The 14,500-nt window shown below is 40.1% G+C and overlaps 1 protein-coding gene across 4 annotated transcripts; it reads right to left on the bottom strand.

Moving 5' to 3' along the window:
- Positions 1-3,590: 3,590 nt before the first annotated feature.
- ZBTB2 (zinc finger and BTB domain containing 2) lies at positions 3,591-12,559 on the bottom strand. Of its 4 annotated transcripts, none has more exons than XM_034419020.3 (3): positions 12,289-12,559; positions 9,842-10,024; positions 3,591-6,513 (listed from the first exon to the last, which is right to left on the bottom strand). In XM_034419020.3, exons 2-3 carry the CDS (start codon positions 10,012-10,014, stop codon positions 5,154-5,156), a joined length of 1,533 nt encoding a protein of 510 aa, XP_034274911.1. In that variant the 5' UTR covers positions 10,015-10,024; positions 12,289-12,559; the 3' UTR covers positions 3,591-5,153. The 4 variants fall into 4 exon arrangements, with proteins under 4 accessions (XP_034274911.1, XP_034274913.1, XP_034274912.1 ...); XM_034419022.3 differs by lacking the exon at positions 12,289-12,559 and adding an exon at positions 11,881-11,903; XM_034419021.3 differs by lacking the exon at positions 12,289-12,559 and adding an exon at positions 10,529-11,567.
- Positions 12,560-14,500: the final 1,941 nt, after the last annotated feature.

Consider the following 14,500-nt stretch of genomic DNA (forward strand, 5'->3'; position numbering starts at 1 on the left):
AAATCCAATAAATAAATTAACCTTTAGGCTCCTTAAAACATTTTTTCTGAAAGTTGACATTATAGATTACACAAATGCATTTCCTTATGAACCTCTTAGATGTGATAGAATAGGTAAGAATGTTCTCTCAATTAGTCTATTTAAGTGCATAAAATATTCAAAATTTTCATCAACAGATGTTTGAAAATTGATTAGAGTATTCTTTGTTATAACATTATCTTCCCCAGCTACAAATTTTGTTCTGGATGCAAGATATTGGCTTTCTCACTTCCATTAGTTCTTTTATTAAATACAACCTTGTGGTATTTCCTAAATATCATTTTATATTTCAAAAGTCAATGATTAAGTTAACCTATATCCGTGATGGCGAACCTATGGCACCTGTGCCAAAGGTGGCACACAGTGCCCTCTCTGATGTCACCTCAATTCAGCTCTGCTGTGCATGCATGCATGCCTCCTGCTGGCCAGCTGGTCTTTGGGTCTCTGCCACATATGCATGTGGGGGAGGGGTGTCTGTGGGAGGGCACACGCACATGGGGGTGGGGCACGTGTGGGGCTGCATGCTTGGGGGAGGGGTATGTGGTGGGTGGGTGCACGTGCACGGGGGCACGTGCAGGGGGGCGCAGGGGCATGGGCATGCAGGGGGCCGCATGCACATGCACGGGGGCAGGGCGCATGCACGGAGGCTGCATGCACATTGTATTTTGGGGGTTTGGGTATGCACGCTTTGGGCACTCGGCCCGGAAAAGGTTAGCCATCACTGACCTATAGGCTACTTAGAACATTTTTTTCTGAAAGTTGATAGTATAGATTACACAAATGCATTTCCTTATGAACCTCTTAGATGTGGTAAGACAGTTTAATGTAGTTGAAGATGGAAACAAGGAGAAGCTTGTTGCTCCCGATTAGTCTATTTAAGTGCTTATAATAGCTAAAAATTTCAGTACTAGGTGTCTGCAAATAGAGTATTCTTTGTTACAATATCATCTCCAGTTACAAATTTTGTTCTGGTTTAAGATATTAGCTTTCTCACTTCTATTAGTTCTTTTATTAACTACAATCTTGTGGCATTTCATAAAGTTTATTTTATCTTTCAAAAGTCAATGAATGAGTTAACCTATAGGCATTTTTAAAAAAGTTGATATAGATTACACAAATGTATTTATTAAGAAATAATAAAAATTAAAATACAAAACTGCAGGAAAGGAGACAGAAAGTTGAAAAGAAACAACATGGTTTTTAGTATGTCTTGCAGTCTTAGGTAAATCATTTTGAAGTATATTCTATATTAAAGAAGGAATATTTAACTCTGCACTTTTTTAGGATCAAGAAATATATTTAGATTAGGTAATAATTGCAATCTGATTCCCACTAGCCAAATAAATTGATGGTTTCCTTGTGAAGTGAGCTCCTGCCTGTAGTAACATATATAATATACAATACCAAGGATGATAGTTTCATTTATATTTTTCAGTCCCCTTTTCAATATGCAACTAAATTTAGCAGTAAATTGAGAATTTCTATATTTTTCTTGTATTTTCTTACTATATTTCCTGTATCCAATATTGCAAGGCAGGCAAATACCTACCATCCATCCGCCTACCCCAAGATCTTCAGCAAAAGAGAAGATTTCACCAAAATAAAATCTCTCTAACTTTTTCATTTTGATCTTACTTTCAAAGGCCAAAGAAATCTGATTTCTTCTAGCATGTCCTCAGACTGAACTCCTGCTGCTGTAAAAAGAGAAGCCACTGAAAATATTGGCTAATGTAAAACCATGAAAATAATTAGGCCAGATGTTAAGATATTGAATTTTATTCTGCTAGTTATGAATAAAATGCATTTCAATCTGCTACATTTTTAATCTTTCTGCCACTGATAATTTCAAGAGATTTTGTCTAGCTTAGACACCTTTACTGAATGAATTGAGTAATATGAGAATATTACTTGATTACAATAATCATCTAGGAACAAGACCATTTGCCACAAATATATTAAGGTGTGATGCAATTCTCTGTATACATAAGACACAGGGAATTTTGCTGCTAAATTCAAATTAACATTTTCAAACGTTTTCAAATCTTGTCATACAGTCCGATCCTAGTTTATAGTTGCTGTTTTTAACAGCTTTGGCAGATTTTGTTTAGTAAATAGTATACTATTCTCAGTGGTGAAATCCAAATTTTTTTACTACCTGTTCTGTGGGCGTGGCTTGGTGGGCGTGGTGTGGCTTGGTGGGCATGGCAGGGGAAGAATACTGCAAAATCCCCATTCCCTCCCCACGCCTGGTAGAAGGATATTGCAAAATCTCCATTTCTACCCCACTCCAGGGGAAGGATACTGCAAAATCCCTATTCCCTCCCCACTCCTGGGGGAAGGATATTGCAAAAAATCTATTCCCACCCCACTCTAGGGCCAGCCAGAGGTGGTATTTGCCGGTTCTCCGAACTACTCAAAATTTCCGCTACTGGTTCTCCAAAGTGCTCAAAATTCCTGCTACCAGTTCTCCAGAACCTGTCAGAACCTGCTGGATTTCATCCCTGACTATTCTCAATCACCCCATCCTGACATGTTGGCTTCTGCTGCGTGATAGATTGAGTTAAACTAGCTGTTAGGACCATTGGCTTTAATACCTTAAGTCTCTCAACAAGCATAGGACAGTGGACCAGCAAAATGTTTGCCTTCTATATGCTACTTATCAAATTTATATAGTTGCCTGTTTCACCAAAAGAAACTGTGGGTGGCACGCAACGAAATTATGTAAAAAACATATCAAATATAAAACTTTATATTAATAAATATCATAAAAAACAAGAGATAGAAAACCTAGACAACCAGAGGGATAAAATTGGTCATCTCAACAATAGAGCCATCTTGGCAAGCTGGCTCAGCTCTGCAGGAACAATTGACATTATTACTTGGCATGAGGGAAATTATTCTCTGCTAAAAGAGAGCTACTGTATTATTGGTGTGAATTTGTGGGTCACTGAGAATTCCACTTATCACATTTCTGAACAACCCAGAACGGAATAGGCCCTGTATGGCCTTCTGTATGATGTACTTCAATTCCAGATACATTCTAACCAGTATAAATAAGGCAAAGATCATGGAAGTTGCTGGCTCACGTATTTGGAGCACGTGTTGTTTGTCCTCAGCCTACATAGATGGCAATGATTTGATGGCGATGAGGGGAAGTGAAATAGTGAAATTTATTTAAGCAGTAAACCGAACCCTGTTAAAATATTGCATACTTTTCTATTGACCACTCTTATTGCCACATGGTAGGGCAGCTGCATTTTATATGCTATTAGAATTAAATTTCCAAATGAATTGCAGAAATATAATTTTAAGATCGGGCACAAGAAGGACAATTCAATTGGGTTAAACACCCAATTGTGTAGTGCTCCTGAGATGCACAAGGTTTGTTTCTCCAGTGCCGATTGCGACTCCTGCTTCAGCACAGAATTAGCTACCAGGATCAGTGAAAGAGACCTCTTTTTGGCTATGTTAGAAATCCTTAGGTCAAAGGTCTGTACCACATGTGCAGTGATGAAATATGATAAATCATTCTGACTTGACAAAAATTAAAATTCTTTTTTATACCATTTTTATTCTGTGAAATAAAGTATAAAAACTTACAAACTGGAGAACATATCTAGACACAAAAAAGATGATACTTAAACAAAACATGTATACAAGAGCAGAGCAATATCTGCTCCCCTTTCTCCCCCATCAAAATACTTGCCTGCATTTCAGTGGGATTTTAGAAAACACTTGTCAATTTAGGGTTTTTTTTTTAGGCTATTGGAGAATATCCATATATTTATATATTAAAGATAAAAATCAACAACCTGATTTTGAATGGTGGATAGACTATCCATAGCCAAGTGACTGTACAAGGTGTCCCCTTTATTTGTTGCCTATTTTGCCAGACTGGAACCTAAGAAACTGTAATACAAAGAACAGAGAGGATGCCACTCGAAGTTCCACTTTAACCTGAAAACAAACCATGATATAATTTGGTCATTCTTCTATTTTGTTCTGTTATAAAATGATGCTAGTAATTAAAAAATAAGATCAGTTTCCCTTTCTCTTAATTTTCACGTATTAATCAGGTGAATTCAGACAATTGCTTTGATTGTTTTTCTTCTTTTCTGTATCTCAAAAACAGGCTGAAAACTGTTACTCCCATAGGGAGTTGGGTACAAGGACTACTTTGTGGAGTTCTTCTAATTCACTTCCTTCAGGTTTTGAGCAATAATAAATTTCAACATTATTTTTTTTTCCATTCAATGAGATATAAATAGTCATATGGTCCGTGTAATTTAAATACACTTCTAAAAAGTGTATTTTTACTGATATTAAAAACGGTTCAGTTGTTCAAAAAAGTGATCAATTTGAAAAGGGTGCATGCGGTACATACATGCCTGAAGTATATACACTTGTGCACGCACACAGGCACACACGTTATGCATATAAAATGATTGCCATCACATTATTACTGCTATTTGAATGAAATATGATCCTAAGCACATTTTGCTTAGTAGTTTGAGTGCCCTGGATAGGATCTACTGCCAACTCAACTGTGCTTAGGATCATATTCTTATTCTTAGTGAATGGACATAGTATCAGTGGACTGAGCTGATGTAAACATTTGTCAAAAATTCTGTAGGTTAAAAAAAATGGATTGCTTCTATTAAAGCAGTTTCTGAAATGACTAATAGGCATAACTATAGGCATTTCTCTTAGTAATTCAATTTCCTTAACTAATCTTCCTCTAATAAGTAATCAGGTTTGAGAATAAACAATTGAAACTTGACCAACAGTTTTCTTCTCACCTTCTCAGTGCATTCAAGCATATAATTAAACAATCTTTCAAATTGTTTACAGTCCTGTCATTGAGCCATTTATCACTGTAGCATAGTTTCCAAGATAAGGAATTACTCTTACATATTTTCTTTATCATTAAAATCAATAGTTATAATTTGATATAATACCCTTTATTAATGTTAGGCTGGGAAAAGGGCCAGACTTCCTTTCATGTCAGTGAAGTTATGGTGGGGGGGGGGGGGGGAGGAAGATAAGTCTAATAAAAAATATGAATAAACAAACATAACCTTTTGTTACAAAAAAACAAAACCCAAGTTTCACGATCAGTCTAACAATACTGCTTCCTGTTCTTTTTTGATAGAGTCTAAAACTGAATGATCACTCTCTGTAGTTTCAGCATCTCCACTTAGCAGAATGGATCTTTCCTCTTCTAAAGTAAAGACCGAGTTCTGACTTTGGCAAGAATGTTTGACAACTTCGTTAGGTGTGGAGAATGTCTTGTCACACAAGTTGCACTTATAGGGTTTGTTGGTCTGTACTAACATATTGTCCATCTGGTTGCCTTCCTCAAATGTACAGAGCTCCAGAGTCTGCTTGTCCACCACAGTGTAGGTGTCCATACTTTGGTTGAGACATACATGCCTAGCAGCTTGATTGGCCCGGCAGAAACTTTTGTCACAAGTACTGCACTTGAAAGGCTTGCCGGTATGTATGTACATGTGCTCTCTCCAGTGGCTTTTCTGAATGAACTTGCGTCCACAAATGGAGCATTCATACTTCCGCCTTTTCACTTCTCTTTCTTGATCTGCTTGCTCCAAATTGTCAATATCAGCAATATCTGAGGGCGGGGGGGTTTCTGCTTGCTGCTGCCCATCAATTATGGGTGAATCTGAGATCTGCTGCAGCTCACTGTCACTGATCATTCCGGCTTCAGTCGCTTCCATAGCATCTTTTTCAGGAGCATTATTACACAGGGATAAGGGAATGCTACTTTCCCCATGCTGGTTGGATGTGAAGGGCACTCCTGTGTGAATCTGGAGATGCTCACGCAAGCTACTTCGCAAATTGAAACGTCGACCACACAGGTGGCAGGCATAGTATTTGGGAAAGCTTCCATTTTTTTTCATAATGCTTGGCTTGACATGCGCTATTGTGAGAGAGGCAGGTTGATCATCTGAGGAAGAGGCTTCCATGTTGGTTTCATCTCCAGGTGAAGGATGAGAAGGAGCTGATACTAACTCGGGAGACAGTGAAGACTGCAGTGGGTCAGGGGGAGCTATATTTGTTGGGGGCACTTGAGGCAAACTTGGTGGTGGTATCTGGGATATTTGGGGTGGTTCATGTACCTGTTCTTGATTCACTCTTGAGAGCTGGGGTCGTGCTTCTCTCAAAGGCTTGTCAGGTGCTGTCACTGCCTTTGTGGGATTTCTTGCTTGGTGATCTGCAATTTGAATACCGTATAATGATGATGCCAATGGGAAAACTTGCTCTGGGTGTGCAAAGTTTCCTTGGCTGGCTAGACTGGCCTCCTGGATCAACGGGTATGCATGCAAGAATTTTATCCCTTGCTCGAGTCGAACAGGATCTATGAGCTGAGGTGCCATCTTTCCAGTGTACATTAAATGCAAGAGGTAACTGAAAATATCTGGCTGTATGTCAGCTGCCTTCAAACGGACACATTCACTGCAAAAAAAGAAATTATAGTATTAATGAAGAAAAAGAAGGGAAAAAACCTCTAAAGATGTATTATAGTATTTACCCAAGGCAGCAGTATATCCCCTATACATCAGGAATGATCAGACTTTACGGCTCAAAAAGCATAGGCTTTTCTCCTGTTTACACATGTATGTATAGAAGTGTTTCCTCCCTCTGCATATTGCTCGCTGTCACTACTTTTCTGCAGCCACTGAAATACAGGAATACTTTTGCAGCATCAACATTGGCAAACAATGAAGGAGATGGCGGTTAAGTAATATTTATTTATTTATTTATTTATTACATTTCTATACCGCCTTTCTCACGTAGGACTTAAGGCGGTGTACAGTCAAGAAAAATATAGACACACAAACATCATAAAATTGCTAATTAAAATTATTATTTAGTTTGGTCAATCAAATAAAACCCAGAATTAGATAACATTTAAAAAATCATTCACATGTTCGTATGTTTAGCCCCGCCTGTTGGAACATCAGGGTCTTGAGGGCACGGCGGAAAGCACGGAGATCAGGCATATTCCGTATCTCCGGGGGCAATTCATTCCAAAGGGTTGGAGCCCCCACAGAGAAGGCCCTCCCCCTGGGAGTCGCCAGTCGACATAATTTGACTGACGGTACCCTGAGTAGTCCCTGTGAGAACGAACTGGTTGGTGGGAGGCTATTGGTGGCAAAAGACGGTCTCGTAAGTACCCAGGTCCTAAGCCATGGAGCGCTTTAAAGGTAATAACTAACACTAATATGAAGTTATTAATAAATAAATTAGTTATTTATTAATAAATTATTAATAAATAACTAATATGAAGTTGTTAGGGTGTTTGGGAGCTTCCCTCAGGTCTTCCAACAAGAGGATCACATGCAATTTGTGAGGCATCCACCCCTTTAATACATACTGATAAGGAAGTTGCAGTTAGTCCTCAACTTATGACCATAACTGAGCCCACAATTTTAGTTGTGAGTTGTATTGGTCTTAAATGCACCATGTGACCAGACCAGATTTTATGACTTTGGGGCAGTGTTACCCTGAACCCATTGTTGGTTATGGGGCAGTTTTGCCAGAAGTTGGAATTAAATGCCAATCTCCGGGAAAAATATTGTAAATCAGTCATGTGACCTTAGAGCACTGCAAACAGGAATAAATGTGGGCTAGTTGCCGTGTGCCCAAAATGCAGTCACTTGATGCAGCGGGGGCTCCTTGATATCAGAACTTCAAATCCAGGTCTTGGGAGTCCACTGTAATTTCGAATAGTCACTAAGCAACTGGCCATTAGTCAAGGATTACCTGCAAGTCTCACTAACCTCAGTGGTTTTCTTCTGAGTAATTAGACATACGAAGGTTCTACAATTTTAAAGGTAATCACTTACAAGAATATTATGTATTTATTGCAATACTTGTTTAAATAATATGACTTAGGGCTGCTTTTGCGGTCCCTTCAGATCTCAATGTGAAGGAATAAAAGACAATTTGTACTAAGTCGGTTTTAGAGAAATAATGTTATAACTCATACTGATTTTAAATAAAACTTATTTGGTTCAGGAAGTACAAATGAATACAGTAGTTTATAGTACCACATAAATACTTAAACATCAAAAATGAAATACAAAACTTCCTATATTTTGACAATTGGGATTTATTTGCTATTTTACATGATTGCTTAGGAATCAGCTGAGGTTTTCCATTCTCAGAATTATATCTATATACTACTAAAACTCTTGTGTCTGTAATCTTTAACTGGGTAAAAGTAGGGCAAAACTTTTTGAGCCAAGGTATCTCAAATTGGCTAACTTACACAATGTGTTCAAAATCTTGGACCGATGACTCACATGAAATTAAATTTTGGAAATTTTATAAAACATTTTATGACATACAAATTATCATAAAGCATTTTGGCATTATACAAAATATTATAAAATATTTTGTGCTCAACCCCTGATGTTTTGACTGTGCTATAGAGCTCAACTTGAGCTATTTTCAAGGCAGATACTTCTCTGAATATCTCCCATACTTTTTACGTACATTAGAAGCTCTGCCATTTGAAGCACTGAGGAATCTGGCAAGAAAATATCTCTGAAACAGGTTACCTATTAAATGGCTTAATAATGAGGATCTGAATCTCTACAGCCAATTTTTCAGCAAATTTATATTTAGAAGCAGAACCTATGCAGATATTGCAGAACCTATATCTTGATTTGAATGAAGTATAGAAGTATGTTAACAGCTTATTTAAAAAATCAAATGTTAATGACTTCTTGAAGAATTCAAAACTTTCAGTTGACAGGAATAAAGCAAAGCAAATGGAACATAGTTCCTGATTCTTAATCTTCTAATAGTAAAGATTTAAGATGAAGAATATTGATATATAACAGAACAAAATGTACCATATACGTCTATTCAGCTAATCACAAATATTTGTAATCTCAACTGCTGTGAATAAAGAGAGTGATTAAATATACTGCTCAAAAAAATAAAGGGAACACAAGCAGAAGACATCCGAGATCTGAATGAATGAAATAGCCTTATTAAATACTTTGTTCTTTACATACAGTAGTTTATACACTGCTCAAACAACTAAAGAGAACACAAAACTACTGTATGTAACGAACGAAGTATTTAATAAGGCTATTTCATTCATTCAGATCTCGGATGTCTTCTGCTTGTGTTCCTTTTATTTTTTTGAGCAGTATATTTTTTTTTTCATATCCCATGCTTTTATTCCATTTCAGACAATGATTACTTCTTAAAGTGATTCATAAGAAGTAAGCCAAAAAGTAGACTAATCCTCAGGTTTACTATTTAAAAAGGCAAGAGAATGAAATGCAGATGGCAAACAATTCCTCAAGCCCATTTTGAAATCAGTATCTACCTCAGGCCAGACTGATCTGTCCTTCCTAATTATCTTCTTTGAATAGCAATTCACAGTCCTAAATTCTCTTGGCTGATTCCACACAGTGTTGCCTTTGAACACACTATCTGACCGGAAAGGACAAACAAAGCTCTACAGCTTCTCCTATGGCCAATATAGAGAGAAAGCTAGGTTCTTCCTGGGATGGATAGGTAGGGACTGCCCTCATTAACCCTTGGTTTCCTGCTACTTAGGAAATTATAATTTACACCAAAAGAACCTCTTCAGTATTACAGTGGCTGAACCTGGGTCATAAATCAGGTACCAATGAAGTTAGCAAGGCTTAAATTCTAATTGTCTTAAATGATCTGCAGATTGCACTGCATGTTACTTATTGAGGTAGATAAAGTAACCCTATACTAACTTAATGTTTGACTATATATATGTATACAGTACCTGCTTTGATGAACGAACAACATCTTGAAGTAGTTGGAAAAAGAGGCAAGGACGGATTTGTGTGCCTTAAAGTACACATCACCAATAGCAACTGTGCAGTCACACAGGAAACCAAACTCCCTCTGAGCATTAAGCTGCTGTAGAAGAATAAGTCCATGGTTGGCCAAATCCATCTTTTAAAATCTGTAAAGTAGAAAATATTCTTGAGAACATATTTCTTTCAAGATTCTGTCATGCCCAAAGAATGTGAAATTTGGAAGGGCACAATTCACAGGTATTTATGTGATTTTTATAGCCACCTACTTTTTTACCTATTGTGAATGAGCAAGAAACATACAAGCACAACAATCCAAATTGGGACTAAAATTTCCATCACTAAGCCCATGCTCATTAGATAAAACAAGGAGGGCCAATAGCTGCATTGGTTGGGGGAGCCTCAGCAGCAGAGGCAGGAAGGAGAGGCGAAGATCAGCTGGAGATAGGCAGTGGCAGGGTGGCTTTGGCGCACAGGGACCAAAAAGGCAAAGGTGGTGGTGGGGAGTTAAAGTGCATGTTGTGGTTGTAAATATGAATGAGCTGCCAAGCACTCAAATCTCAATCAATTGAGGACTATCTATAGGATTAAAATCAACAAAGGAAATAAAATAAAGAATAGATAACATAAATTAGCACAAAAATGCTCATTACCTGTTTGCCAGCAATGTAGCAATATATATCTCAGACAACTAAAAAACATCAAATTTATTTAAAGCCATCGCATTCATACTACTTCAGTTTGTAGACAGGTTGAAATACAACAGTTAAAAACCTGAGAGCAAATAAATGAAGGTTTTGATTTGTGTTAGAATATACATGCATAGTTTTAGAATATTAAAATATATATATTTGGAAATGCTGCATAGGATCAAGAGAATTAAACCAAATGTGATTCTAAAAGTCTTGATCCCTCATAGCATTTTGAAATATTTGGGAATATTTGTAAGAGTCCTGAGTATAGCTATATATAAATGCTACTCTCTCGATTAGTTTTTCAGCTATGTTTTTATATTTCGTTTTATATTTTGTTTCTGTAATGAATGCTTTGCACAGCAAATTCAATCAACTGTTCAGGAAAACTTGCAGCAAGCGGGAAAAATGAATTAGATAAAAATCACAGCATTCATTTGAGGTTAAATTAAAAATAAAACCAAACACGTCTGTTTTCTGGAGTACACGTAAATTCATATTTTTCGAATTTAGCATCTAACATTAAATAAAGGCGAGATCTCTCTGGGTAACTGTGAGAGCTTCCCTGCCCAGAAAAAAAAAGGAAAGTGTCCAGAAGAAGGGTGGGATCAAAATTCAAAAGCGTCTTCCGCCCCAGGAAAAAAGGCAGAACCTCTTCCGAGAGGCTTGTCCCTCCCTTTGGAGAGAGGAACTTCTCGCCAAGCGCCAGCAATAAAAAGCCACTCAGGAGGCAGCAAACCCTCGCAGACGCCAACGGGGCGGGCAAACAGCAGCCTACAGCGGTGGAGGACCGCAAGCTTCCTTCACCCCCTTCCCCCCCACCGCCCCCGCCGTGAATCACACTGTGACAACCCGCCGGCATTTTCTATTGGCTGCCTGCGGAGCAAAAAGGGGCAAGGCAAGCGAGGCCAAGCGCGCGCCACGGCCACTGCCTCGGCCCCGCCTTCCTCCCCTGCGCAGGGCTACGCGAAGCCGCCGCGTGCGCGCACACGCAACGCACGGAGGAGGCGGCGGGGCGGCGTACGGACGGGCGGCGCGAGACGACGTAAGCAGCGCGAGCGAGCGGGCTGGGGCGCCTAGGCGCGCGAGAGACGGGAACCGCCGCTGTCGCCAGGGCCGCCTAGGCTGCTGAGGAGACGCAGACGGAGCCGCCCACCCTCACCCCCCCCTCCTTTCCTCTCTCTCTCTCTCTCTCTGCCTCCCTCCCTCCCTTTCCCGCTCCGCGCGGCTGCCTCGGCGCCTGCCCCTCCCCCTTCCTCCTAGGCCGGGCTGCTGCCGCCGCGGGTGAGAGAAAAAAGGGGAAAGGCCGCTACCCAGCTCGGCGAGGGCGGTTCAGGGCCAAGCCAAGCCCGGATCAGACCAGGCTCTGCCAGGGCAGGAGTTTCTTTAGCAGCCTTAACCGGGAGACCTCTCCCTCTTCTCCCCGAGGCAGCCGCCTCCACCGGCGCCATTTCGGGGTCTCGGGTGGGAAAGCCCCCCTCAGGGCCCGGGAGAGCCTCCTGCCTTTCCTCCGGGTCCGAACCTGGCCTACTCGACCGCCAGTACAATGGTGGGAAGGGAGATGGCGGGGGGGGGGAGGGAGGAAGAGAAAGAGCAAGGGGCCTCGCCGCCGCCACGCGCCCCCCTCCCCGCTTTCCCTCCCGGCCACCCGCCCCTCTCCCGCGCCTTCTCGGAGGATGAGTGTGTGTGTGTGTGGGGGGGGGGATTTAGGCGGCACTCACCTGGCTCGCGTTTTCGGGGAGGGGGGGCCCCCGCGGTCTCCGCCAGCCCAGGAGCAGCAGCAGCAGCGCCAACAACGGAGTCAGCGCGGCGGCGGCGGCGGCGGCTTTTCCTGTCCGGTTACGTTAGGGTCACATGACCGAGAGCGGAGCAGAGAGGCTGTAGCGAGGAGCCCCCGCCGGGGAGAGACGGGGGGGGGGGAGGCGGCGACGAGCGCTGTGGCGGCAACAGCAGCAGGAGCCTCCCCTCCCCCGCTTTCCTCCTTCGCCGCCTGCTTGGCTGGCTTGGCTTCGCCTATTGGCGCGCGCCGCTTGCAGTGAGCGGGACGCAGGCCTCACCGGCTGGGCTGAGCCGTCGCAGCCGCCTGGCTTTGGCGGCCGTAGTAGTACTTGCGGGACGGGGGGGGGGTGTGGGGGGGGGGAGGCGACGGAATGGGCCCCATTCTGCGCGCTTTGGTTCTTTAAAGCTTAGCTCTCGTTCTCCCTATTTTTTTTCCCCCCTTTTTTCTTTTGAATGTCTTCCGTTGCTCTGATACAGGTGGGAGAGAAGAGGTGGCCAGAACTGAAGTAAGGTGCACTTTGGTTAGAAAAGAAGGGGGAGAGGGATAATTTTAACCGTCTGCGGTTAGCTGCCCTTAGCTTGATTTTGGCTCTTTATGACAACTTTAAAAAAAAATGATTGGCATCCGAGTGTTTCTAAAGTATGCATTTAAGTCGTTTAATACTAAATTCCACTTCTCGGGGCAGAGGTCAAGTAACATGGATTTGAACTTAGTAAACTTATTTGAAGTTTATCCCTTTCAGCAGTAGGTGACTTATGGTGAGATAGGTGTTGATTTTTTTTTTTAGGAAGCTCCATACATTTATCTCCCGCTTTAATGGAAATAATAATATTCCATTAATAGGTTTAGATTTGTAAGTGCAGAATTGCACGCTTTTAGCTGGTGAACTTATTTCTTTGATGGATGGCAGTAATCCTGTAGCTTGAAATAAATAGTATTATTGTATGGTTTCATAGTAGGAAATATGAAATACATAAAACTGCTGGAATTCAATTTATTTAAAAACCTGAACCCTAAGCAAAGTGATGGATTTAATGGTTAGAAGTGTGATGTATTAATGGAGTGATCTGCACCAAAGTAAATTAACTCTGAAGTTAAAAATAATGTATGCAGTAGCAATTTTTATTAGATTTTCTCAAGAGAGTCTCTCCTTTAGTTTAGTAAGTTTCAATAATATGAATAGGATTGTGGTCCTGGAGTAGTTTGATGTCCTTTCCCAGAAAAAAAGTGGGGAATTTGTTCTTAAGCATTTCTAAATCTCTGAACTTGCTTTGATTTCTGTCAGTTGCTTTGTTATTGTTTAAGCAGCTATTTCTGTTTTTTACTAGGCTGTGGAGATAATACTTCATTTTTTGTTCTACTTACTTTACAGATATGTAATCAGGTCTTCCCTTTCATATTTAATTATATTGAAAGATTTGCATGTGATTCTACACACATTGCTCAGAAATTAATCCTTTTGAGTTTAGTAAATTACAGTGAGGTTAGTAAACATTAACACAACCGTTTTGGATTTCCTGGTGGGAACCTGTAACTTTAAAGTTGGAAAAAGGTTCTCTTGAAAGAGTTGTATATATCTAAGATTATGTGTTCAATTTTTGTTTCAGGTAGTTGTCTTTTATCAGTTATAAGCAAAGAACTAAAAAAGGGGGGAAGGAATGAATTATTGAAATTTAGTCTCACATTTACAGATCTACATGATTTTCCCTGGATCAATACTACTGATTTCCTTACAAATACAGAGAGTCTATGAAAGTTTAATACTTCACTCTGACTTATGCATTGAGTTTTTAGTATTTTGTGTAATTAAGATTCAGATACGGGTAAAAAAATTGTGTTTAATTACAAATTTGTGTTTAAGCTTAATATTTGGTTACAGTTTTAACTTCTATTAACAGCTTTTTCCTAGCCCTTCATTTTCCATTTCAGTGTGGATCTTTCAGTTTAAAACAATATAAATATAACATGTTATCAGAGCAAAAGAATTTCTCCAGGACAATAAAAACTTATATTACAATAATTAGTCATATATTGCTTTTAGAGTGCATGAATCCAGTTTGGTGGTCTTGGTCTAAGAAAAGATATGGTGCAGTTAATGAAATGTTCAGTTTAGTTTATTAAGATCTCTGCTAATAAACTGGATTTTAGAATCA

Source organism: Pantherophis guttatus, chromosome 1 (assembly GCF_059756535.1).
Source record: "Pantherophis guttatus breed Tessera chromosome 1, ASM5975653v1, whole genome shotgun sequence".
NCBI lineage: Eukaryota > Metazoa > Chordata > Lepidosauria > Squamata > Colubridae > Pantherophis > Pantherophis guttatus.